Genomic DNA, 27,051 nt, shown 5'->3' on the forward strand with positions numbered 1-27,051 from the left:
TAATTCATATTCAACCCTATACATACCAAGCAATTTAAAAACAAAGTCAAACGTAATAAGCTGATCCAACATATTAAGGCTATTGGCACTCATGGAGGAAGCCAGCCGGCGGCCCGTGTTCCTTCCACTGGTGGCTCCCCGTCACGCCCCCTGCGTCTGACATCAAACAAGTTCAAAAAAACCCAGGCCACTGTCAATCAGGGGCCGCGCCTGGCACCCCAGCCACGCCCCTGCATCTGACATCAAATGCAGGGGGCTTGACTTCACTCCCAAAAGAGGCTGTGCAGCTCCGTTTGTGAGCATATTCTGGCCAGAGCCACATTCACAGCCTGGCCACACTGTGAACGCAACCTCAGTAAAACAGTGCCACCCAATCCCACATCCCTCAGGCGATCCAGAAGAATACCATGGCTAATGGTATTGAAAGCCACAGAGAGATCCAAAAGGATCAGCAGAGTCACATTCCCTTTGTCAATAGCTAGTTGGAGATTATCTATCAGGCCTACCAAGGCAGTCTCAAATCCATATCCACAAGGAAGTCATTTTGAAATGGGTCTAGATAATCTGCATAATCTAAAACTGCCTGGAGCTGAGAGGCCACCACCTGCTCAATCACCTTGCCCAACCATGGAAGAATGGAAACAGGTCTGTAATTCACTAATTCTGAGGGATCCAGTATAGCTTTCTTCAAAAGTGGTCTAATAATAGCCTCCCTAAGACAAGGAGGCATCCTACGCTCCTCAGAGAAGCATTTATCATATCTACCAGATGAGATAAGCCAAGTTGGGCAAGAATCAAGAAAACAGGTTGTAGGACGTACAGTCCGAAGCAGCTTGTCCACTTCCTCAGGAGTCACAAACTGGAAATGATCCACTCTACTCCCATAAGAGGAGTTGCTGTACACCTCCACAGTAGACTCTACAATAGCTGTGGAATCCAGCTTGGCCCGAATATGAGAGATTTTATATGATATATAATATATGATATATAAATATGAGACTGTACAAAGTCTTTACATTATACATGACATGGAAGTTAAGATAGGCACCTTAAGTTCTAATTTCCTACACAAGTGAGAATTGACAGCATCTTAATTCTTATCTGAAATAAAAGATTTTTAGTTTGCTGACTTTAATATTGTTTGGTGGTGGTGGCAAGTTAGGAGGTGGAGTTTTTAAAAAGGGACATATTGTTTGTGGTTCAGTTCAACAAAAAAGCAGCCCCGTTTTTGAGCAGCTTCAGCCGGCGCTGGACTCCCAGCCTGGCCAAGAGCACATCTCCTTGCCTTTACAAGCAGAGAAAGAGGCCCACACAGCCACAGCACTGGCTTTAATTTGCTGTTGACTTGCAAATGAGGCCACACCGCCCCGTTTGCAGACGCAGTCATATCCTTGCATGACTGATGTCGGACACAGGGGTGTGACGGTCCCTGAGTGTGGTGGCCCAGATTCTTTAAACCCACCCCTCGCACAATGGTGGCTCCACCCCATTGTAGAGATTATTATTGCTCGCCACTTGAGTTTGAAGAGAGGCACATTTACAGCATTTAGGCACCTTCTAAGCGGCCATTTGTGGGGGACATTTTGGAAAGTGCTCTCTTCAGGCCACTATATGGGAAAATGGCATGTCTCCCAATAGATTTGCATATGCATACAACATCCATCTGAACAATGGCACTGGTTGCTGGAAGTGAAATATTTTGGCAATATTTGATGTTAAGTTCCCCCTCTCCCAATTAGAGAGACTATAATACTTGCCTCATCTGCTGGATCGCTTGGTTTCAAACTGCCTCCAGCCATTACAAATTCCTGTTCTAGAAGAGAAAGATACTTCTTACCTGACGGCCTTACCGCTCATTTGTATCTTAAAAAGAGCACAACTGCTTTGCCATGACTTTCCCATCTGTTCTTGAGATAGGAGGAGGAGAACCAAGCTGCCCCTGTGAGATAGATGCTGCTGCTTCCCCTGCATCCTCCACACCACTGAGACTGTCCTGAGCTTTAGCCATCACCAAGGAGCCAAGGAGCGCATCATAACAGAGAAACCATATGTGGTGTCATAATTGCCACCTGCAGCATTGGGGGCAGAGTATCATCCTTCAGCACTAGGGAGAAATGTTGCTGGTGTGCACCTGTCTACACTACAAACATATAGGTGTTTTATACCTGTTCTATCCTGGGAATTATAGTTTGGAAAGAGTACTGATAATTTCCAGAGTTATTAATCTTTTTGAGTTTCACATTGAGCCCTATGGGGAAATTATCGGATGGGACCCATTTTCATATCTTGCACACAGGGCTCTTCAGAGCTTGTTACAGCACTGCTGGCAGAGTTATTTTGGGTGGTTAGAGGAGGACTATTATACGTCAACACACAAGGAAAGGAGGTTACATGATTCAAATACTTGTTATGGCTTACTTGCAATACACTTTGTGGACAAAATGGCTCACATCCATTCTGACTTGGATGCCACGGTTAGTGTGCTGCCAGTGGATGTGCCTTTTGGCATCTGCTTGTCCTGTTGGGATGAATACTTTTCAAGCTGTACAATCTGAGGGTGTGGATGTGTTGGACAACCCTTAGTGTGGTGAGATCAACCATATGCATACCCAACATTTGCTCTTCCTAACTGGTAAAGGCTAGGGAGAAAAGGCTGGTAAAGAGGGAGAAGGGGCTAGCTGTGTGGGGAAGAGAGCAATAGTGCTTCCTTGTGGGATAATATTGTTCCACCAGTCCTGAAGGATGCAGTAGTAAAATCTTTGCTGAAAAAGCCCTCCATGAGCCCCAATATATGCAACATTTTCTGGTCTCCTGTAATATTTGGGGAAGCTGTTCAAGCATGTGGTGGCATTTCCTTTAGTTGTGCTCCAAGGCCTTTGAATTTCTTAAGGACAATTGAAGTTTAACTCAGAGCAAGCCCATTCACAGTGGGTATTTCTACCCACTTGTTTAGCCATTTGTTGGGCCTGAGCTGTTCTTAGGAATCAGATTGATTGCCTGATCCAGAGATCTGTGTACTCAGAAACGTAGATCTCTTGTGCAGGTGGAGTCTTCAGTGGAGGAAATTGATTATTGCATGTGGAGTAATGTGTGCTACAGATCATGGGTCTTTTTAAAGGAGGAATGTATAGTATTAAGCGGAGGGCTTTTCATGCAGATGATCCCAGGTAGGGCTGCAAAAGAATGAAACTCTGGAGAGCTGCTGCCAGGCAGAGTATACAATATCGAACTAGATGGATCAAGGGTCTGGCCTGGTATGTCAGGTTCATATATTGATAAGACTGATAATATATTGTTAAGAAAATACAGCTGCAGATAAATGAACCTGTTATTGAAGGGCCAGAGTTCAGAGGGGTTGTCACATGGCCTTGGATCAGACTTCTTGTAACGTCAGAATACAAATAGTGTACAGGATCCAGAAGATTTTGTCGGCAGCCTGAAGTAATCCATGCATGCTGCCCTAATTATAGTGTACGACTAATAGTAGGAGATGGAATTTGGAATGCCAATGATGACAATTTGGATGTCTTTTTAAGGCAATATGGAGATTGCTTTCTTGTTTTCAAAACATTGTGGAAAGGTGTTCTTTGCAAACAAACTGGTCCTCGGATGAAGAGACAAGGACTTAATAATAAACATGTAAAAATGGAAGAAGCAAGGAATGAGTAGGGAAATTGAGATAAAAGAATTAGGTGTTCTTAATTAACTTAATTAGGTGTTCTTAATTAACTTAATTAGGTGTTCTTAATTAACTTAATTGGCATTGTTTTTCACTTTCTGTGGGCTTATCATTTTGCCTCCCAACTCTGAAATCTTTGAGACAGTGATATGGGAAACTGGGTTACTTGACTGAGGTGTGGGTGTATTGTTATAGGCCAGGTTGCTGGTTGACTAAGTGTACATCTGTCATTCTTTGGGCTGGCCATTAAAAGCAAGGCAAGCAAAACAGATTTCAAAACCAGGTCCAAGAGAGGCATGAACTTTAAGTAGATGCTAGTTTATTAATGCTGCTCAGTACAGAAGTCACAGCCTGTGCCACAGAGAAATGGTTAAACCTTTATGTGGAAAGAACAGAGCAAGTAACAGCAGCAGGTGTCTTGAGTAGAAGATAAATTGTACAAAGTGGAACTACATTTCCATTGCTGTATGGTGAAAATTAAAAGATTCTCTCCAGCAGACAATGGCCTACGGGAGCCCAGGCAGTTGAAAGTAGTGGTGCCAGCCTCTTTCCCCCCCCCTGGAAAGTCTCCTGTGCTTTTAATAATTGCATAGCAGCCAAAAATACAGCATCAAATACTATTCCTAGCCTTGCTGTGGTGGGAATCGCCTTGCAGTAAAGGGGAAGCTGTACGCTTGGTGGTTTACGGTAAAACAATAAAAATTACAACAGAATAAAGAGATCAAAACATTACAACAAATTAAAATTTTAAAACAAGGTTAAAAACTATTAAACAGTATTTAATTAAAAGCCTGGGTGAACAGATGTGTCTAAGGACTTTTTAAAAGTTGTCAGGGATGGGGAGGCTCTTATTTCAGCAGGGAGCACATTGCAAAGCCTCAGGGCAGCAACGGAGAAGGCCATTTTGTGGGGGGGGAGAGGCAGAAAGCATATCCTTCAAAGGGGAAACAACAAAATGGCACAGTATTTCTGTAAGGGAAGGGATAGTCTCATACTCCCCTCCCCCCCCCCTTTTAAAGCACCAAATGAGCACTTTTACTAAGGTGAGTGCATGCTCACCTTTTACCAAAAACAAAACCCCAAACTCTGCATATAGTTCCAAAACTGCTTGAGTACTGGAAGGTGTGAGACTTACAGAAATGTACATGTATATATATCAGTGCAGGAAAGGAGGGAAAGGCTTAGCAGGTACCTCCTCCGATGTTATAAGACAGAAGGGAGAGGGGAAAGTTGCCAGTGATTATTTTGCAAGAGGGGGCTGGAAAAAATGTGTTGGCTTGACATCTTGGCTAAATTACTAGCAGGACTTGTTAAGTAATCCTTCAGAGTAACTCTTGAATATTACTACTGACTAACTTAGTCTGGATGTCATCTTTTGCAATAAAATGAGGAAAGGAAGGCTTCAATTGCTTTGAACTTTGTCAGCTGTACAAATCCTAATTCAGGTACAGTTCTTATTCACAGTTGCTGTTCTTAAATATTTTAAGTGATTAGATCTATAATCCTAATGCATTCTTAGTAGGTAGTAAGCCCCATTTAACTTGTGAGCAGACATACTTAGGTTTGGGATATTAAAGAGCTTGACTTATGATGCATTATAAATAAAGGGCCCTTTCTCTAGAACTTTAAACCAGTTAGTGCTAAGCAATGTAAAGTATTTTTAAAGGTTTAAAAAATGCTTAGTTTGGAATACAGTAACTGGAACCTAATTTGCTAAGAATCCATGCTTCTATTACATTATGACACTGAACTCTCTTCTTGTCTCCTTTTATTGCTTTGCTCTTGGAACATAAAAGAGAATCCTAAAAGAATTAAGAGTTATGTTAAAAAATGCTCTCATCACTATCCATAAAATCTGCAAGGGGAAGAAATCCCTTCTATTCGTTACAGCCTCTTAATAAAAACTCTTTGCAATTTAGTTAAAAGAGACACTGGTATCTCTAAAAGAAGTGTTCTTTAATTCTGCATGAAAGCAATCATGCTCTTATCTGACAATGAAAGTCTTGAAGCATTCAGGCACTACAGTACCATTATATAGATTTTAGAATTGCATTGAACCTTTACATAATACACCTGGAGAAATAGCACTTTTAATCATTGGATTGGGGTCCCCCCCACAGGGGGCTACAGGTGCATCTTTGTCAGTTTTAATGGCTTTTTCTTTATACTTGTCACTTGGCTGCATGCCATGCTGTCATTTGACATGTGCACAATCATGTGGAGATCAATGACATTGCAACTTCATTTGATTTGCTGGTCGAATGACCGTAACAATAAAGATTTGATTTGACTTCATATGTGCCTTCAGAATAAGGGCCCATAAGAATGCAGGCCTGAATAAAGGAACACCATAAAAACACAGGCCATCATCCAGATTAACATCGTTTGTATTGAAAAACGTTGTGCACGAACGCAACAGGGGTGGGGGGTGATTCATGCCAACCTCCCCTTCCCTCTGGAGCCCACTGTGCCTCTTGAAAATACATCCTTGAAGGTCCTACAACACTCAGGGATATAATTTTAGGAGGCACAGTGGGGCCCATTAGTCTGGATGTCAGCCAAAAATACTTGCTTGTTCCTTCTATCTCCTTTCCGAAGTTGCAGCTGCTGGCGGTCCAGGGCAGCAGACTGCTGAAGTGAATTAGAGAACTGAAAGTAAGAGATGCCGATGATAGGGTTTTCCTTTTTGAAACCTTCAGTTTCACAGTTCTGTCATCCTGGCAATGTTTTCCTGCTCTTAAGTTGACTCAGTCCTTGCTGCCTCTTATTTAATGGTAACAGTGAACAAGTTAACCTGTATGACTAGTCAGCCTCTGAGCCTACATACAAGTAAGAAGGCATAGAATACCAGGTTGAGAGTTATTGGTAGAACAGGAATATCACCACAAATGTTTTGGAGAAAGAAAGCTTCCCCCAGACATTTGGACTGTTTTCTCAAAATGCTGTCAAAGGGGGCATGAGCTGTCCTTAAATTCCTTTAAAAAAAAAAAAAGGCCTGGGGCTAAGGCCTGCACAGAACTTGGATGCTATGGCATCTGTCCTGGAAGGAAACTCTGGTCCTTAACTGAGGAAAGGCTGTTGGTAAGAAATGCGCTCTGTACTTCCTCAGAGGTACTTTTGTTGTTTCACCTTTTTTTTTTTTTTTAAAGGAAACAAATATGTCCAAGGGTGGTGCTAAATGGTGAAATGAGCTCCCAGAATGTCCAAATGTCCTCCTAAGACCAGTTCCCTTCTATTCTTGTCCTATGTGCTGTGTCTTGAGTTTCTCGGGTTCACAGTGTGTTCCCAACTGTGGAGTAAACGGGTGCTAGGGGGTGCTACACTTTTTCTTACTTTGCTGTCATGCCTCGAGCAGCAGCAGCAGCCTGACAGAAATTTAGCTGCTGAACCTTTTCATGGCTTTGAGAACAGTGGTAGGAGAGGTTTCAGTGGCTAAATGTTGCATGTCAGGCTGCTGTTAAAGGCCAGGGGCAGACAAAAAAAAGGGGTGGGATGGGGAGGGCAGAAAAACTCTACATTTATGTCACATTTATTTATTTACTACATTTATATCCTGCTCTTCCTCCAAGGAGCCCAGAGCGGTTTACCTAATTTATGTTTATCCCCACAAAAGCCCTGTGAGGTAGGTTAGGCTGAGAGGTAAGTGACTGGCCCAGAGTCACCCAGTGAGTTTCATGGCTGATTTAAACTCAGGTCTCCCCGTTCCTAGTCCAACACTCTAACCATTACACCTCATATTAGAATCATTAAAGAATTCTGGACTATAGTCAGTAGATTTGATAACTTTGGGTTTTTTTGACAGCAGAGAGAGCTCCCTGTTCCACAAATGTCTCTTACAGTTGTCATGGTACAATACTGTGAGTACTAGGCCCTTAAATGGCCTGTCATAAAAACAGAGCACAGTGACACATCTCAAATGGTCATCTGTACAAGCTGCAACTTGACTTTTAATCCTTAATCTATTGGAAAGATCAGGGGCTAGAAGAGAAAGGAATGATTGCTAGAGATAAGTAGTGGTGTTGCATTGACATACCTTAAATCTGGCATTGTACTTGTTCACCCAAGGGAGAATTCTGTATTTAATCACATGATTCTACTGAAGCAGATTTCCTACTATGAAATATTTGAAACTGTAAATGCTGAAAGATGATTAGAATGAGATGGTGCCTTCCAGACTCGGGGTGGAAAAGGGGGTTAACAGATGTTAACAGATGTGTAAGACTCTGGGTAACTCCTAGCTGACTCATCATCCCTGATTCACCAGAAAAGATTCCATAACAGTTGAAATGTTGCTACTCAAAACATGCATTGCTTATTTCATTTCCCACCACGAATCATTACAGGAGGAAGAAATAAACAGCCCAACCTCCTCTTGAATAGGTAAATATAATGCCTGATATTTGGTCAAACAGCATACAGTGAAGGATATTCATTGCTCATAATGTCTCAGACACAAAACCAAGCATGTTCAGTTAAAACAAAAGAGCAGATGTTAAATAAAAGGGATTTCCCTCCCCTCCAAATTATTATACATTGGTTTGGGAATTTTCCAGAAATAAAAAGATGGTGTCTTTGTTTTTAAGGATAACTTGGTAAGGATCTACTGAGGTTGGTCAACCATCTTCTCCTTCCTTAAGACCCGGCAAAAGAGTTTTCTTCCAAAGTATCAAATACTGCTATGATAAGGGATGGAATATAGGGCGGTGTGGACTTTCTGTTGAGGAGGCAAAGCTGGCTTTAACTTATACTAGAGATCTAATTGGTTGTCAATGTGGAAAGCAATTTTTGTCTGTATCAGGCTGCCTACTGCTACAAATAATGCAGTGGGGGCAGTGTTCCCTTTAACAGGGATTCCCAGATGTTGACTACGACTCACAGAATCCCCAGCCAAAGGCCACTGATGCTGGGAGTTGTACTGAACAACATCAGGGTATCCCTGTTAGAGGGAACAGGCATTTGCTTTTCCCTGCAATGTGTAAATTATTTCTTGAAACTTTAAGGCATCTCTGGTCTGGAGCATCTTGTTTGTTCTTATTTTGCTTGTGATATATACTAATTTGTATGCAGGTGTGAGCTAGGGATGTGCAAGAATCAAGGTTCGTGCACTGATTGGAAGCACAGCCCAGACAGCTTTAAAAGTCAGGAGAGCTGGTCCATACGTGCTCCTCTGCTGCTCCACATGACTTCCTGCTGTAGCACACTGCCCAACACCCCTTGCACGCACACATACACATGGCCTCCATGCATGCGCAATGACCATTGGCATGGTCAGCATGGTTGCTCACTATGCAAATGGCCTCGGTGCAAGCATGGAGGCCATGTGCGTGCTGCCAGGCTGCTGCTGCGCGAGGAGTGCTCGGGGGCACAGTGCCGCAGCTGGGAGCTGTGTGGAACAGCCGAGGAGCCTGCTCTCCTCCCTGCCAAGGCTGTGCTTCCAATCAGTGCACAAATCTTGATTCATGCACATCCCTTATGTGAGCTGATAATGGAAGACTAGGACAATACTTTTTATGTCTAAGTCACAATCTGAAAGAGCTCTCACTCTCAGAAAAGATACCAACATTTCAAAATAGGCATAATATCTCACACACAGAAATTCTCTTTTGGTGAAAGAATGAGTGACTGATTAAAGCAGCTCTAATTAAAAGGCCACTTCTTAACACCATTTGGTTTTACATTATCACTAAGGTTGGTTGATTGGAACCCCTAGCTTTTACATTGATAACACTCATCCTGAAGAACTTAATACTTCTGTGTTTTATAACTGGTTCCCTCATACACATTAGGGAATCTTATGTAGATTAACTAAAAGTTTATTCAGCAACAACTCCATTTTCTCCTCCTCCTTTCCCTCCCTTTTCCTTTCTGATTCCTCACCCACTACTCTCTCTACAGCAGGCCTGCTCAACATAGATTCCCCAGCTGTTTTGGGACTACAACTCCAGGCAACGACGGGGGCAGGGGCGGCAGTGAGGAACGCTGCCGCCCCAAAAACTTTGTTTTAAACTGCAGCACCGGAGGGGGAAGAGCGGCGGGAGGGGTAAGTTCTACCCCCCCGCCCTTAAAGGTAGACCCCACCTAGGTGCCGGGGTGCCGAACCGCCGGACCGGTCCGGCTCCGAACCGGTCCAGAGGTCTCCAACATGGCCTCCGGAACGGTTCGTGCACATCCCTATTCTCTGATGTCCAGGATTGATAAAGAAAAAGTACCTTCAGGGGTTGTGCAGGTCAGGAAGGTGGAGAAACAATTAGCAGCAGCAATAGTAGAAAGCAGTACAGGAATGTAGGCCCAGTAATGTAATGAAATGAGGTTGTAGGAACATTCACAAGCATTGCAGGCTCATACACTTAACTGGTTCACAATCTCATCACCAAATGTTTTACAGCTGTCTCCCTCATACACACAAGGAAATCTTATGTAAATTAGCTAAAGGTTTATTCAGTAACAACTCCATTTTCTCCTTCTCCTTTCCCTACCTTTTCCTTTCTGACTCCTCCCCACACACTCTCTGCAGGATCCCCCCCTGGGACAAATGTCCAAACAAACAAATTGCAAAAGATTACTGAATGGAACACAACATTCTGGAAGATTGCTTTCAGTGTATAATTGGCAAATTATTTTCAGTCCTTAATATATTCAAAGAAAGAAAATGTTGTTTAACTTCACATGGTATCAACAAAAGATTAAGGTTTCTAAAGGCACTAGTGTCAGAACAGAAGAAAACAACTGTTCATTCTAGTGGCTATTAAGCAGAACCTTTTCACAAGGTTCATTAGTAACACTCTTCCCCAACACCACCCTTCAACTTGGCTAAGCCTCAAACAAATTTATGCTTAGCAATGGTTACACCATTGTTTTTTGCTCACACACATACTTGCTGCAAATTACATGATGCCCAAAATGCTATTTGTCTCCTAGGTGTTCTCTGTCAGACTCCTTGCTACTTTCCCTCAGGATGCGGGGTTAGGTAGCATAACAAACTAGACTCCTCCTACTGGACACTTGAGCATCAGGACCCAAGCACCTTATATTCTGTGCCAATGTGGCCAAGGAGGAAGCTTCTGGCTTGCTTTCTGCAATGCTTCAGTACCACCAATCAAGCTCAGCAATGATCAGGTGATGCAAAGGGCAGTGGCGGACTGGGTCTAAAAATATTCATTGCCAGGAGACAAAGGGGGCCCATCCACAACTATAAGGCTATCATTTACTTTTTATAAGAAATAAAAAAAAATTTCAAAAATACATAAGTGGAAAAAAGGTACAATTAAATTTTTTGCAAAATTTATATTTTTTAGTAATTACAGTGTACATACAGGTATATTGTACATATTACTGGCAGTATACAGTACAGATAGTTATAACTGAATTTTTAATTAAAAAAAATTAAATAAATGGTGGATATTTTTAAATAGTTTGCTAGTACTGAACATTTTACATATTAACAGGTTGTTCAAAAGCATATTTCATGCAGTCCACTATATTAAGAGCAATCGTTTGAGTTAACTAGATGATTGTGTGAATCTGTCAATAATTGCTTCTGCATCCAATTCATCTAACAATTCCTTTTTAATGGATAGCAACATGTATGATTCCAAGTTCTCCTCAGACAGTGAATTTCTGAGCCTTGTCTTTATGATCTTTAGCTTTGAAAATGTCTTCTCACAGTGGACTTGAGTAACTGATAGTGTGCAGATGACTTTATAAAGTGCATAAAGGTTATCATATGCCTTGTCATGAAGTCTGTTGGATGCCAGAATTTTTAGTACACACGATGGGCAAGTGCTACAAATTTTACACTTGTTGCAACCGGAATCCATATTCTTACCATCATTAAGCAAAGCTTTAATACAGCAAAGTTTGAAGCAAAAGAAAACAATTCCAATATTACTTTATCTTTGCTGATTTGCGGAGACAGCTTAATAATACCTTCCAATGCTTCATCTTCAAGGACATTCTCTGCAATAGTTTTAAACTTTGCTGGGTCCAAGCAGGATAAATCTTTATACAACTTTTTGTGTTGTACAAAGCGTGAATCTAGTGACTGGACAATGCGGTCCATTATTAGGTTAAACACATTTACTCGAAAATCAGCTAGAGAATCTGAGGAATTTCCTTCATCATCTATAAGCTCATCTGCCATTCTTTTCTTCTTCCTCTGCCTCTTAACTGGCAATGCTGTTTCCAAAGAGTCAATTTCCAATGTTTGATTTTCATCCATATTCAACTGTGAAATTTTGTCATTACATTCGTTTACAAATTCCAGGGCCTTGCTGTGAACGTTATCAAATGTTCTTGTCTGTTCCTTCAACTTTGTTGTAGCTGAATCTACTAAACTCCATACAGTAAACATATCTAAACCACTTGTCTGTAAATAACTAGAAAACAGGGCTGTAGTTTCAAATATATACAAGTAAGTAAATGCTGTCAATATTGTTTCATACTTTAGAAGACTTTGAAGTAAAACATTTGCTTCTTGTTTTGTTTTTGCATCAAACTTGTCTGAATCTTGTATCATTGATAAGCATGTCAATAGATTTACAAAAGTACTGACAGCAGCAGCATCAAAACGTCTAAATATAGTTGTTGCTGTGTTGGATTTTCCTGAACATCTTGTCTCACCAATTAGCTTTAATCGTTTCATTTTTTTCTTGTCCTAGATGTTTTCCAACAACTTCTATCCATACAGCCATTCTCTTGTATGATGTTTTCACAAAAGTTGCTAAATTGTGGAGCAAATTGAAAAAAGAAACTGCAGGCACGCAACATTTTGTTGTTTCAGTTATCACCACATTCAAGACGTGAGCATAGCACCATATATGAACATGTTGATCAGCCACATCAGTAATTTTACTTTGTAAACCACTATACTGGCCATGGTAGCTTGCAGCTCCATCTGTACTATCAGATAAACATTTTTTGGGATCAATTTTAAGATGCTGTAATGTTTCAGTCAATAGATCAAAAAGTCCCTGTCCTGTACCATCATAACTTGGCACAACTAAAAGTAGTCGCTCACAGATAACACCTTTAAGCACATACCGAATAATAATGCTAAATTGATTGATGGATGAATTATCTTGTGTTGAATCAACTTGAATAGAATAATAGTTTGCTTGAGAAACTTCATGACTAATTCCTTCTTGTATCATATTCTTCATAATTTGGATTAACATGTTAATAGTTGTTTTACTCAGGTATGTAACAAGTCTACCACGGCTTTTACTTCGAGCCTTTCCTTGTTGTTCTAATCGTTTGATTCATTGTGTAGACTTGTTTTGTACTGCAGAAACATGAGCTGGGTCATATTTTGCAATCAACTGCACTGGAGCTAAAAAATTGCAATGATTCAGAATCTCATTATCCAGAGTGTAGGCCGATTCATTTCTGTGACCTTGAAAAGGAAGTGCTTGCTTGCCTAACATCTTAATGATGCCTATAATCCTCATGACAATGCTCCTCTGCTTCAACACTTCTTCTCTATTTTTAATTAGTGAAGATGCAAAAAAATTATCTAAGGTGCCATCATTAACCACACTGATAAATTGCTGAACATTTCTTACATGTGTTGTTGTCGATTCATGTAAAGCCAAGCTCTGGCTAATACGCCTGTAGTCACTAAAGCCACGTACAAAGGGTGATGGATTACAAGTGTTGGGAGACTCAAAGGCCAAGCAGTATGAACAATATAAGCACCTATTTTCTTTGTTATATGTTAGCCATTTTCTTGGGACTGAGTCATTCATAATTTTCGTCTCATACAAACGAGCGTCAAATGGCAGATCATCAAGTGGCTGAAATGGATGTTCAGCAAAAAACTGTTTCAGATTTGCTTGTGATGGATATTGGAAGTTTCCAGCAGTTGATCTTGCATTTTCTTGTGTAGGTTCATTTATAGGATGTGCTTCAGAAACCAAGTCATTTATGCCTGAAGGTATATCTGATTCCCTGTAACTAGTTGAAGCTATGTGTTCAGATGTTGCAACTACAGGTAGTAAAGATACTGGAACAATGAGGCCAGAAGAAGTACTGGGCCTGGGTTGGTGAGTAAAGGATGCTATTGTCTTTGTCTCTACATGCAAAGTAGCTCTTTCCTGTTCTTGTAACTCACAAGTCATTGCATCATCACCATGAGTATTGTTTCTTGCTTCTTGATTGCAGAACTGTACATTGATGTGGATGCTTGTTGTGGTATTGTAAAATCTGTAATAGACCTGCATCGCTTGGCTGATTCCTGCCTTTCTGCTTCTTGTCGCTTTTTGCGTTTCAGTGATTCAGATTTATGCTTTTCCTTTTCCATTCCATTCTATTTCTTTTTTTCTTTTTCCAAGTCAAGCCACTGAACAAAGCTCCCCAGAGAACCCTGTCTCAGAGGAGACCTCACTTCCTGAAGGCCCAGCCAGGGTGTTACAGATTTGGAAGGTGCAGGAGGAATTGAACAGGGATTATATGGAACCTGTGGGAGTGAGTGATGAAGAGGTGGTGGGCTGGAGGGGCAGAAGTCCCCCTTATTAAGCCTGATCTGGTGCAAAAGAAGCAGTACTTGCCAGGCAGGACTTATAAGATCAAGGGATAAGAAGTAGGCCTCAGGCTTCTGAAGAGTAGACAGCACCTACAGAGCCCCAGCCCAGAGCAAACGATCCCAGAGACATCAATGCAGACAGTTTACTGCAAGGGGAGCATGCTGCTCGGCTGCAGTCGTGTTCTGCTCTGATCTACTGAGAACCATTTTAACAATCACTTTAATTTTAACACTCCACAGTAAATGATAGCCTTGTAGTTGTGGGTGGCCCCCTTTTGTCTCCACAGTATATCAGGGCCACAGTATATAAAAAATATTAATTAAATACATACCTTTTATAAAACACAGCAAGCATGAGGTGAAGAGCTGACGAAGCACACTCAAACTGAGGATGCCGACGCAATGAAAAATATTTGCTGTCTGTGCAATGTGGGCATGGGCAAGAGCTCGCAGGTCAAGGGCGTAGGGGCTGAGCAGCGACTCGTGGAGGATCTGCTCGAGGGCCAGCTGCATGGTGTCGCTCAGCGGCATCAGGCCCATGCTGGCCAGCGGGGTGGCAGCAGCAGTGGCAGCAACTGCCGCAGGAGGCGGCAGAGGCAGGTGGGGGCCGCGGCGGGCATGCTGCTGGAGGCTCACCAGCGCCCGCTGCCCTCCGCCAGGCGCCCCTGGCTGGCTGGGCATAATATTCTTAAATATAAAGTATCCTTGAAAAATGATTTTATTACATTTTAAAAAATTAAAATAGTAATACAACATAAATTTTAGTTGCATACAGTAATAATATTGGAACTTCTATTATATTTTCAAACTACTAAAAGGTCATTAACATTTTTAACATATTGTCTAATGTTTAAGGGGGCCCACTTCATCAGGGGCCCACAGGGCCCACTTGCCATTGGGCAAGCTGACACCCTGGCCAGTCCGCCACTGGCAAAGGGCCAATAAAATTGAAGCTGGTCCTATCAAGCTGTTTCAGACTGTGGTCAAGTTCCTTAAGTCGGAGCTGTAAGATGGGGTGGAAAACTATCAAGACACTCTTTTCTCAGCTACTTATAACGCTCCAGTAACATGATATGGTGGGCAAAATGTGCTAACTAAATGTGTCATGAAGGCCTGGGTGTGATGAGCATATGGGACATGAGGAATGTGTCTGCCATTCAGTGCTTTGTCTTCCATTCTGTTAGATGCTTCCTACTGATTAAAAATCTTGTGAACAGCACGAGGTAGGCAGAAGATGTGACAAGAGAAATAGTTGTTATCCTGTCTTGAGGAAAGCTATAGAAAATAATTTCTAACTTTGGATACCCAGTGTCAGGTGAAGTAAATAAGGTGTGTAAAGGAAAAAGAAAGGAGGGATTGTTGAGACTACTGTCACTAAAAGGTTGTGAGTGATCACAATACAGACTCTGATGAAGATGGGTGCAGAATTTCTCATCATACCACTGTACCGCAGTGAACATGTAAAAGAACTGAATTATTTTTATGTAGTGCTCTTTGAGTGCTTAAAGGGATGTAAGCTATTTCCTAATAAATTATGGTGACTGCAGGCACAGACTATAAACCATACTGGGTGAAGATGGAAATGCTTTAAGACAGAGACTGGTAAATTTGGAGCATCTTTTTGAAATGTTATCCTAAAATATCATTCCACTCAGACAACTCCAAAATGGGTTCCAGTCTTCCAGAGGTACAGTTAAATGCAAAAGAGCTTCCAGAAAGTGAGATGGTTTTATTGATTTGAACTATTGCCATTCACAATGCAGGTCTCATCTGGACAAAGATCAATGAAGTAATAATCCCAGCATGACAACTAGTTCTCCCAGTAGTATTTGTTATTTAGGAGGCCTGGTTCATTTCCCTTCTTGTCCTGATTATTTTATTTACACACACACACACACCGAAAGCCAAGTATCCAAGTGTCATTTTCTAGTTGTAGAAAGCAAGATCAATCTGCAGCACTGGGGGAAAATATGTTACTCATAATGGAATGATTGGCCTTGTTTTCAAAATTAGTCCCCGTTGCTAGCTAGTCTATTTATAGATGAGGCTACCAGAAGTATATATCACAGAGCTTACACTGAACTCCCATGAATGGCTCCGATTGGGCTAAAATTAGTTGCACTGACATCCAATTGAAATTGAATTGAAAATTGATTTTTTTCTAAAAAAAAAAATTAAATTGTTGTAATGTTTAAAAACTTTTCATTTTTGTTTTAACTAATGTATTATTTTCTGTTTTTGTTTTTGTTTGTAAATCGCCCAGAGATGTAAGTTTTGGGCGGTATAAAAATATGTTAATAAATAAGTGAATAAATAAAAAAATAAAATAAAATTAGGGGTGTGCACAAACCGTTATATTGCAAACCGGTCTACCACAAACTGGGCCAGTTCGGTCGCAAACCAGACTGGCGTCCAGGAGAGGCAGTCCACTCCATGATAGAACCGAAATGAGCCTGGTCCGTGGTGACTGGTTTGAATTCCCTTTTACAAACAAAGGGGAATCCTGGATTTAATAAGGCTTCTAAAGGGCAGCTGGGGGTGGGGGTAGCAGCGGTGAGAGGGCACCTTTTAAAGTAAATGGAAAGTGCTCACTGGTCTAACACCCAGCAGCCCACCCATGTGGCACAGTTCTGAAATTGACCTGGCCTCCACAGATGGTTCATGGACCAACCAGTTTGTGGACCAGTGGTTTGGTTTGAAATCAATATGTATTCAAACCAAACCGCTAAAATCAGTCCGTGCACATCCCTAATTGAAACCAACTTTGCTTAACTTCGTTGCAGCTAACTTTGGAGTTGCTATGTATAAGCTCAGTTCTACTTTATATGCTGCTTTTGTTGATTTTAGGTTTGTTTTTGACCTAATTTCCAGACAAAGGTTGTGTGGCAAGCTCAAGGATTCTTCGGTGGACCATTGCCTACTTCTTTTACTGTATAAGATCCATGAGAACTCATGTTTGAAAGTTTGTTGTAGTGCCCAGGGCCATTTCACAAAAGATGTTGCGACTTGCAGGGGAGTTAGGCAAGGCTGTAATTTGGCCCCATTATTATTTGATTTCTATATTAATTCTATAGTATTCCATCTGGATATTTTGGCTCATCACCCCCCATGCACACACACAAGTTGGCTAATAAGCATATCACAATCCCTTTTTATGAGGACGATGCCGTTATACTATCTCAGACTCCTGTTGGCTTAAAAAAAAACCCTACACTCTCTCGCCATGTATTGCAATGACCAAGCATTCGAGATCAATGATTCAAAGGCAAAGGTACTTATAACCACGAAACACCCAAAGGCCCAAAATTGGTCCTTGAATGGTCATAACTTAGAGCAGGTTAAAACTTTTAACTATCTGGGTGTTGTTTTCAAGCCTCCGGTAGACAGTGTGCACATCTTGACTATGTTCTACAAAATGCTCAGAGGTCTGTGTCCGCAATTCATTCCTTTTTTCGATCTGGATGTGCTTTATTTATCCCTGCTGCAATAAAGGTATTCCTAGCCAAAGCCTGAGCCCAGCTCCTGTATGGAGTGCAGCTCAGTCCTTATGGCAATTCTGCATTATTAGAATCAGTTCAATCCAAATTTCTGAAAAATATATTTCAGGTGGCCTGCTGTGTGCCCAATGCAATTCTCCATCAAGAAGTAGGTATAGTTAAAGTGGAGAGTGGATTGTGGATAAGCATTTTTGACTACAGGATGCTGGTCTAGATGGGCCTTGGGCCTGATCCAGCAGGGCTGTTCTTATGTTCTTAACACAACATTTTTTACATTTTAAAAACTGACCAATCAGGTAAGATTGATTGGTACTGAGTATTTGGGAAATCAAATACCACTCACCAACCCAAAGTTAGGGACAAAGGTTGCAAACCAGAGAAGAGAGCTCGTCTTGTGGTAGCAAGCATGACTTGTCCCCTTAGCTAAGCAGGGTCCACCCTGGTTGCATATGAATGGGAGACTTGATGTGTGAGCACTGTAAGATATTCCTCTCAGGGGATGGAGCGCTCTGGGAAGAGCAGAGGGTTTCAAGTTCCCTCCCTGGCTTCTCCAAGATAGGACAAGATTTTTTTTTTTTATAGGACAAGATTTTTTTATTGAACCAACGAACTACCAAAGCATACAGTACGTTGCCAAAGCACAATTATATACAAAGTGGTTGTTTGTACATGATATATCTACAAAGATTTACACACAAGGATTTGGAAACCCACAAGGTTATGAAGTATATGCAGATAGTACTGTAACTCGGGGATGGGGGATTTCAAGGCACATCAGGTAATGGTGGGGGGGGTCATTTCCACAATTTGTCCCATTGCTGTTTAGAAGAGATACTCTTGGATACACATAACCATACAAACTTTTCCAGAAGAGATTTACTGTCTCATCTGCGTGAACCTCTTGGTCACGTCTTCCCTCCCTATTCCTATGCAGGAGCATTGCATAAATGACATACAGGTTTACTAACCTGAGAGAGATTCCTGCCTGTAACCTTGGAAAAGCCGCTGCCAGTCTGTGAAGACAATACTGAGCTAGATAGACCAATGGTCTGACTCAGTATATGGCAGCTTCCTATGCATACTTATCTATGCATACTTACCTGGGAGGAAGTCCCACTAAGTTCAGTAGAACTCTTTTCCAAGTACAGTAAACATGCATAAGATTGGGCCATAGGACATCTATGTAACTTTCGTTTAATGATATAAGATATTAAAACAAATGATGAACATATACTTTCTATGGACGCTAAGGTAGTGCTCCTGGGACTGCAATCCGATGCAAAGACATTTACTTGGGAGCAAGTCCTACTGAACTCAGTGAGACTTGAGTCATTCCTGAGTAAACATGCACAGACAGGGCTTCATGCAGCTTCCATCAAGTGGCCAGGTCAAAGGATCTTGAATTAAGTTTATAAACATCTCAGGTAAACAGGTAAGGTGCTGTCCAGGGGCAGTCAAACACTGCAATCCCGCCCCCTTGGCACAGGTGGCCACTGGCAAGGAGCGGGGCGGCGGGAGGACAAGCTGTTCGATGTTGTTTTTCTTGCACACAAAGACCATCCCTTCTCGGCAGCAGCAGAATGAATACTGCAGGCGCCAGCCGCCGGCAACCACCTCCCGTGGTCTATCTCGCGGTAGCGCAGCCGGACCACTTCCTCCCTTTCCCCGCCCGCCCTTGTGCGCAGCGTGGCCAAGCCCCGCCCCCACCCTCACGCACGCACGCACTCCGTGTCACTGACTGGAAAGGAAGCGCCTCCCCTCAACATTCTGAGCCGCCGACGCCGCGCAGCAGCTCAGCTGATCTCGGGAGGGCGTAATCTGCGGCGGCTGCACCATCAGAAGCAACAACAGCAAAGTATACACCGCGCAGTCAGCAGCACCGCCCGGCGCTCTCACAACCGCGCCCCCCCCCGTCGCGCGTAGCTTCCCAAGCTCGGAAGCCGCTGTACGCGCACGCACGCGCGCTCTCGCGCGCCCCCCCCCCCCTCCGCTTGTCGGTTCGCGCTCAGCCGGGTCCCTCAATCGAGCTTCGTCCCTCAGTGTCTTCCCCCGCTCCTCCTCCTTCTCCCCTCCGCATCTCGGACTTGTCACTCCAGTTTAGGGCTGCCCGTGTAAACACCTCCTTCCAATCTCCTCTCAGCTCACTTCAGCAGCGGGCGAGGAGGCTGGCATGTCCGGGCAGCAGCCGCAGCAACTCCCGGCGACGGCTCCTCAAGCGCCGAGCAACCCTGCCCCATCGGCGGCCTCGGCCGCGCTTCTGCTTCACCCGCCGCCGCCTCCGCCACCAGCCACCTCGGCCCCGCCGCCGCCGCCGCCACCGCCGCCTCCTCCACCCGCTATAGCAGCGCCGACACCCTCCGCCTCGTCGTCGGGCTCCGCCGGGCCCATGTCTGCCGGGAGCGGCGGCGGCGGCGGCAGCAGCAGCAGCGCCCCGGCCCCTTTCCCTCACGGCGGTGACCCGGCCCTTAACGAACAAGAGAAGGAGCTCAAGCGGCGTCTCAAACGGCTCTACCCGGCCGTGGACGAGCAGGAAACGCCGCTGCCCCGCTCCTGGAGCCCGAAGGACAAATTCAGCTACATCGGCCTCTCGCAGAACAACCTGCGCGTCCATTACAAAGGTGAGAGGAGGGGGCGACCGACGAGGCCGCTGCCGCCAGCCAGCCAGCCCCCCACCCCCACCCCCCCGACACGGACCCCCTGCTGGACAGACTGACAAACTTCCCCGCCACGCACGCCAGAGGGACTGTGGTCACTCGTCAGGGGGCCTAGACTGTTCCCTCTCTTAATCCAGATAGATCGCTCCCAAACTCAGCATTTCGCCACGTCCCTCCTTGTTCTCCCAGACGAAACGCCCGTTGGACCAATAAATCCCTTTCTCCCGTGTCTGAAGTGAAATTGTCCTTGTCTTCCCCGCCCCACCATTTCTCTTTATGCCCTCGTCAAACAATATGCTTTCAGCTCCCCTAGGCCACCCTCACACGGATCGGATGGCACCTGCCTCCCCCCCGCGCACACACACACAGTCGACCCCTTCCTTGAGTCTTTTTGTGTTCCTCGTTGTTGTCCTTTTTTCCATTCCACCTTCCGCAGTTTCTCAACCCGTTCAGCATTGTTGTGTACAATCTGCTCTGTTCTGTAAACTAGGCCTGGGATTTCCTCTCTATCTTAAACCAGATCCCTTTACTCCTATGATGTTGGGGTGGAGTGTGTGTGTGAAAGATCAGAATAGGTATTTCACCTCTGAGACCTTTACTCCTCCACTTCTGCTTCCCCAGGTAACCGATCCCCCCTTGTTAGGGAGCAATTGTATTTTTAGAAGGAACCCCACATGGGGGAGGGGAAATGAAGAAAAATAGAACAACAGGAAATAATTCTCATTGGGTCTGCTGAAGAATTTAGGCAACCCAAGTGGATTCAGCCTGACTATATCCCTCCCCTTAGTTTGTTTTTCTCCACCCCTCTTAGATGTAGAACATTTGGATTCTCCTTTGCTTTCTGGTTTGGGAGAGGAGAGTATATAAACTGGCAGGTTTCTTCAGCTGATCAGTTCTCTTGTTGAATAACAGCTTGGGGTCAGGGGAGGAGAAAAGCAAGTCAGTCAGTGTGACGTGTCCAATTAAAAATAACCAGTTAGGGCAAGAAATGTGTGTTTGTTTAGCAAGAGAGCAAAGGTCAGTAGAAGGTGGAAGAACAACAGACGATAAACTATTAAGCATGGAAAAGAGTGAGGGGGGAAAGTTAGAACTATTGTTTCTAGGAATTTGTCATGTGTAATATCGGATTAAGAAGAATAACCCTAAAATATAGTTTGTGTGAGAGATTGTTTCTGATATTCATGAGGGGCAAGTAATGGTTGGAGAAAAGTAACTTAAAATATAACAGGAATTGAATTTTCTGATGTGCTGAGGATTCATGGGACAGCTGATATTTTTCTCCTACAATTTTAACTAGAAATGACATACCAAATGAAATGCATTTATGTAAAAGCAAAATAACATTGGAGGCAGCTGGTAAGTGCTTGTTGTAGGACTATGCTATTAAAACTCAAAGCATATGAGTTCATGCTGATCTAGAAAAACACAATTCTGCTGTTCTATTTTAAATCGTGTTCTGAATTGGTACCAAAGGCAGACTTTGGATAGATAATCAGAAGAATATAGACAGAGGGCAAAGTCTTCTAAAAAAAATTACTCCACTTTCTTGTAGAACCAAACCAAGAAGGCTTATAAAAATAAGGTACAGTATACAGAATCCTAAAAAACACACACCCCTAAACAGAAACAAAGCAAAACATAATGCCCACACATACAAAGTCATAAACAAAAAGCTAAAGCTCAGAAAGCAACTTTTTCTAACAAAATCAGCCTCCAAAAACTAATCAGAGAAGCCATGTTTTAATTTGGCACTTGAAGTAATAGAGCACAGGTGACAGGTGGGCCTCCAATAAGAGGGCATGGACACAGTTGGTAGTTTAACTGGAGCAAGATGGCAAAGGTCCCTAGGAGCAGGGGGTTTTCAAATGACTGGAGTGTGTACAGGAATGTGCACATGAACATGCGTGTCTTTCAATACACAAGTCACAAAGTGTTTAAGGCTTTAACAGTAAGAACCAGCAGCTTGAATTGATTCCAGAAACAACTGGGTAGCCAATGCAGATCAAATAACATTGCAGCATATATTGCAATTGGGGTAATATGGCTCCCAACAAATATTCTCTGCTAATAGCTGGATATGCAGCATTCTGGCCAGTTGAACCTCTTCAGGGCAGCCTTTTGTAGCATATATTGCAAAAGATCAATCTGGAAGTGGCCTGATAACTGCAGCTAGGTCAGACTTTTCAAGGAAAGGCTGCAGCTGACCTAAATAGAATAAAGAGTCCAGTGTGGTTAGTCATTCCAGAGTATACAACAGTGAAATTCAAGTGAAATCTTGATAAACATGTCACTGTTTGTTCAAAGTATAGGAATATTGTAGTGCAAATATATTGGTATTTGAACTCCATGTGAGGCTTGTTCTGTAAAACACTATTATAGGTGATAGTGTATATTAAGTACAAAATATTAATTAAACATTGTTTGCCAGCTGAGAAGAGCTGGTAAATTGATCATGATATTCCCTCTTAAGGCTAGAAAAATATTTCCATTTTCTGTACTTCAGCACTGAGGTTTTAGGAACCAGAACTGAAATTATATTCCATATCCCTTAGGTGTAAGCGTGACCAGAACTTTGGATGGCTAGAAACCCAAGATTCCTAAACCACTTGCTTTTCTTATGATATTTTTTGATGGAGATGCTCTGTCAGGAAAACTCTGTCTATAAGGAAGTGTGGTATTAACTTGCTTTCTGTTTGGCTTTTGTTCTGGTTAACATGCCTATAATGGGTTTAGTAACTTTTGCTTGCTATTATCTGGTGGCTTGTACTTTGGACTTAATGAAGTAGCAATATTTATGAAACAAATTTTGTTTTTTCTTTTTGTGTAATATTTAGTTAAGTAAATATAGCATAATTGTGGTTTGGCTGAAGGTAAAAGCTTGTTAGCTTTTTTCTTTTTTGTTGTGCTGCAGTACTTAAAAATAGTAGTGCTACACTTTCTTTAGACAACATGCAGGGTGCTGTGACTGCACCTCTGAAGAAAAAGAAAAGGCTACATAATTTATTACATGTAGACAAGTGTGCATCTCTTTGTGATTACTGTTACTGAAAAATACCTTTAGTTAACTGAAGATGTAGTGGGAAGTACATTGAAAGCTTGACTAGGCAGAACTAGTTCTAAGGAAACAACTATTTGAAGCAGAACTAGTTCTAAGGAAGAAGTTTGCTTAAAGAGAAGTAGTGTGAGAGGAGACTATAACTAATTCATTTAGGCTTATATAGAAAGATAGTGAGAGCTCTTTTTTCCATTGTTTGGGATGGTAGCATTCTAGAACAATTTCTTTATGTAGGCAACAGCCTGAGTATAAACTACTACAACATTTAGTGGTGCCAAAAATGGAATAAAATGATGAAAGCTATTTAGAGAAATAACATGTACTTAAAATAACCTATCAGTAAAAGATTGAGAGTTGGTCTTGTGGTAGAGAGCATGACCTGTCTCCTTACCTAAGCAAGGTCCACCCTGGTTGCATATGAATGGGAGACTACATGTGAGCACTGTAAGGTATTCCCTTAGGGCAGGGTTTCTTAACCTTGGGCCCCTAGATGTTGTTGGATTACGACTCCCATCATCCCCAGACATGGCCTTTGTGGCTGAGGATGATGGGAGTTGTAGTCCAACAGCATCTGGGGGTCCAAGGTTAAGAAACCATGCTTTGGGTATTGGGCTACTCTGGGAAGAGCATCTAGGTTCCAATTTCCCACCCTGGTATCTCCAAGATAGGACTGAGAGAAATTCCTGCCTGCAACCTTGGAGAAACCACTGCCGTTCCCTATAGACAGTACTGAGCTAGATGGTCCAATGATCTGATTCAGTATATGGCAGCTTCCTGTGGTTTGGTTATGAGAGTTGACAACTAGGAAAATGACAGTTGTATATTTGCATAGAATGACATTCTGAATAAGTTTTTGCATAGTATGAAGTTCTGAATAAGTTTGTTTTGGCAGCCGTAGCAATGAAATGTAAACCGTTTAGAAAACCTAGCATAAAATAAGCAGGGTGCCTTTATAAATCTAATCTAATCAGAGTTTGGACTTCATGAACATGTGAGAAATTTCTATAGCCAGCTTCATGATGATGGAAGAGTAAGAAATGGTGTTGGGTGTGTGTAAGATTTTTTTTTAGTGCGGGGGAGTGGGGTGGAGATTTATTTGGTGGTGTTACCTTGTTTAGGTCTTTAATATATTTTATAGCAATACATAATATGTCTGAGATAAGAAATTAAGCAAGACTTTGTTTACGTGTTTCTGTATATAGAGGTAATTTTCTCTTCTTTGAATACGTTAAACTGGAGCCCTAGAACAGATTTCAGTGGAGTTGCCCCTGTTTTTCAGATGGTTTAAGTTTAAATGGTCTGTGGTAAGCTCTCTATTAAATCCTCTCCTGCTCATTATTGATTCATAATGTTAGTAATAGCATATTTAGCTTTGGGTTGTTCGTAAATCATATATATACACACACACACACACACACACACACACACACACACACACACACATATTCACTAGAATGTTCATTCGATTTTAGAATGGCTCTCTACTTTTTAGATTCCACTAACTTTCAGAGCTGGTGTGTAGTAAGCTGTTTTTAGCATCCCTTCTGAGAAATCCCGAGTCAGTTTTTAAAAACTTCTAGTACACTTGATGGATGTCCTTTTCCTGAATTCCAATAGTAGCCTGGTTCTCCCCTTCTTCTCATATTCATCAGTTACTTTCTTCCTTTTCTGATGTTTTTTCCATTCAATGTAGATTGTAAGATGGATGAAACTGCATTAATTCAAGGAACCTTATAATGTGTGCTAGTAGAACAATGGATAATAAAATTGCCTTTTACCTTTGCTCTCAGAACCAGGATAATCTTGTAACAATGTTTAAGCAGGATTGCTCTGTCTAGTTTTACAGATGTTGTAATTACTGTTGGAATGTAACTTAGGTGTTCCATACTGACATACATGGAAACAGGAGTATGGGTGCTCTCATTTTTTTCCTTTGCATTGCAGGATGACTTCTGTTTCCCCCTTGTCTTTGCTCTTCAAAGGATACATATACCAGGCTCCAAAACAAATGCTGACTGTTGCTCCCTTCCCCCATGCTTTGAGCAGCCTGTCATCTTTGATTTTTTCCCAAGTACCTGTGTAGTTATCTCTTTTTAAATGTTTAATTTATATATATTTAATCTCCTCTGGAAGAGGCTTCATTGTTGACAAGAACCAACCAATCAGTAGGGATGTGCAAACCAGTTCAATATTGAACTGATTCACACTTGAACCAGGCCAGTTTGGATGTTAGACCTCAAACTGGACCCGGTTTGGTCTTAGGTTGAACTGAACCTGTTGGGCCGGTTTTGGCCCAGTTTGAGGGTGGGGATGAGGCGTTAAAATAGTGTAAAATAAGGAGTTACTTTATTTGCTGGTGGCTTCGAGGGGGTGCTGTGGCAACTGCGGCGGGGTCTCCCGTGGCTCCCCCATTGGCCTCCCCCCAAGTCTCCTAGGGCTGGTTCGGACCTCTGCGCATGTGCACAGTGGCCATTTTGGGGGGCACCACACATGCACGTGGGCCATTTGTGTAACCATGGTGTGGTCATGCAGATGGTCTGTGTGCATGTCTGGTAGCCCCTAAAATGGCTGCAGCAAGTTCAGAGGGCTGAAACGGCCATGAAACAGATAAGTAATTCCTTATTTTACACCATTTTAATGCCCATCACCATCCTCTCGCCAGGGCCCCTGTTCAAGGGGGCAAAATCAAACATGCCCAGTCCAAATCCGGTTTGGATTTGAACAGAACCGAGCAAACTGGCTTTGTGCACATCCCTACCAACCAGTGCTGTGTAGCTCCAGTTTCTGCTCCAGACCAGAAGAGGTTTCTCCTGAGCTTCATCGTGGGAGAAAGATGGTACATGTGTGCAAAATACAGTGAAGGCACTTCAGAATTAGGTTCCCTGCTGAAACCTATATACATTCTGTAGGCACTTTTAGGCTGTAATACGGTTCCCAGTTACCTGAAAATGAATACCGTGGGGCTTCTGAATAAACATCCAGGAGACTGGGCAATCTGTTTCCAAAAATATGCTGTGGCTCTAGCAATATTTTATACGACATATGATTGTTGCCGCAGATTAAGGCCATAGATAAAAATGTATACTTGTTGAACAGCAATTTGAAAGGGGTTTGCTGTTAAAATAAAATCTTAAACTATTAAATATATTTTAAATGTTTCTTCATACTGAAACTCTGTAGCACTAGATAAGCACTAGTGATGAATATTGAAGTTAACTATTAACTAATTACACAGTTTAAATATGAATGATGATTGAGATAATTTTGATACAATAGATTTAATGGCAGAAAGATAACATGTCAGATAGTGGCTATAGTCCTATATATTTACTTGGGATGAAGGTCTATTAGTTTCAGTGAGACTTATTGTAGTGCAAAAGATGAAGAATTACAAGAATTTCTTAAAAAGAAATGAAAAGATTGACAGATTAGGATTTTGTCGTGTGTGTGTGTGTGTGTGTGTGTGTGTAAAGCACATTAGTTTAATCAAAACTTGTTGGCTTTTCTTTTACTGGTGTCAAATATTTCTAGGTTATGGGTGTCAAATATTACTAGGTTATGGAAGTTAAATGTAGCTCTAACTCCAGAGGATTAAATATCTAAGGTCTGAGAAATGTTGATTATAGAAAAATTGTTCCAATATTGAA

The 27,051-nt window shown here is 42.2% G+C and overlaps 1 protein-coding gene across 2 annotated transcripts in view; it reads left to right on the forward strand.

Annotated features, from left to right (window-relative positions):
- Nucleotides 1–19,532: 19,532 nt before the first annotated feature.
- RANBP9 (RAN binding protein 9) overlaps nt 19,533–27,051 on the forward strand; it is a 69,467-nt gene continuing 61,948 nt past the window's right edge. The window contains exon 1 of one of the 2 annotated variants that reach the window (XM_053250841.1): nt 19,533–19,550. Coding sequence is in view for 1 of the 2 variants with exons in the window: in XM_053250840.1 (XP_053106815.1) it covers nt 19,866–20,313 (448 nt within the window). In the remaining variant the exon portion in view is untranslated. Of the gene's footprint in view, nt 19,551–19,601; nt 20,314–27,051 lie in introns of those variants that run through there. The other variant, XM_053250840.1, reaches the window with a different exon arrangement.

The sequence above is a fragment of the Hemicordylus capensis genome, chromosome 4 (assembly GCF_027244095.1).
Source record: "Hemicordylus capensis ecotype Gifberg chromosome 4, rHemCap1.1.pri, whole genome shotgun sequence".
NCBI lineage: Eukaryota > Metazoa > Chordata > Lepidosauria > Squamata > Cordylidae > Hemicordylus > Hemicordylus capensis.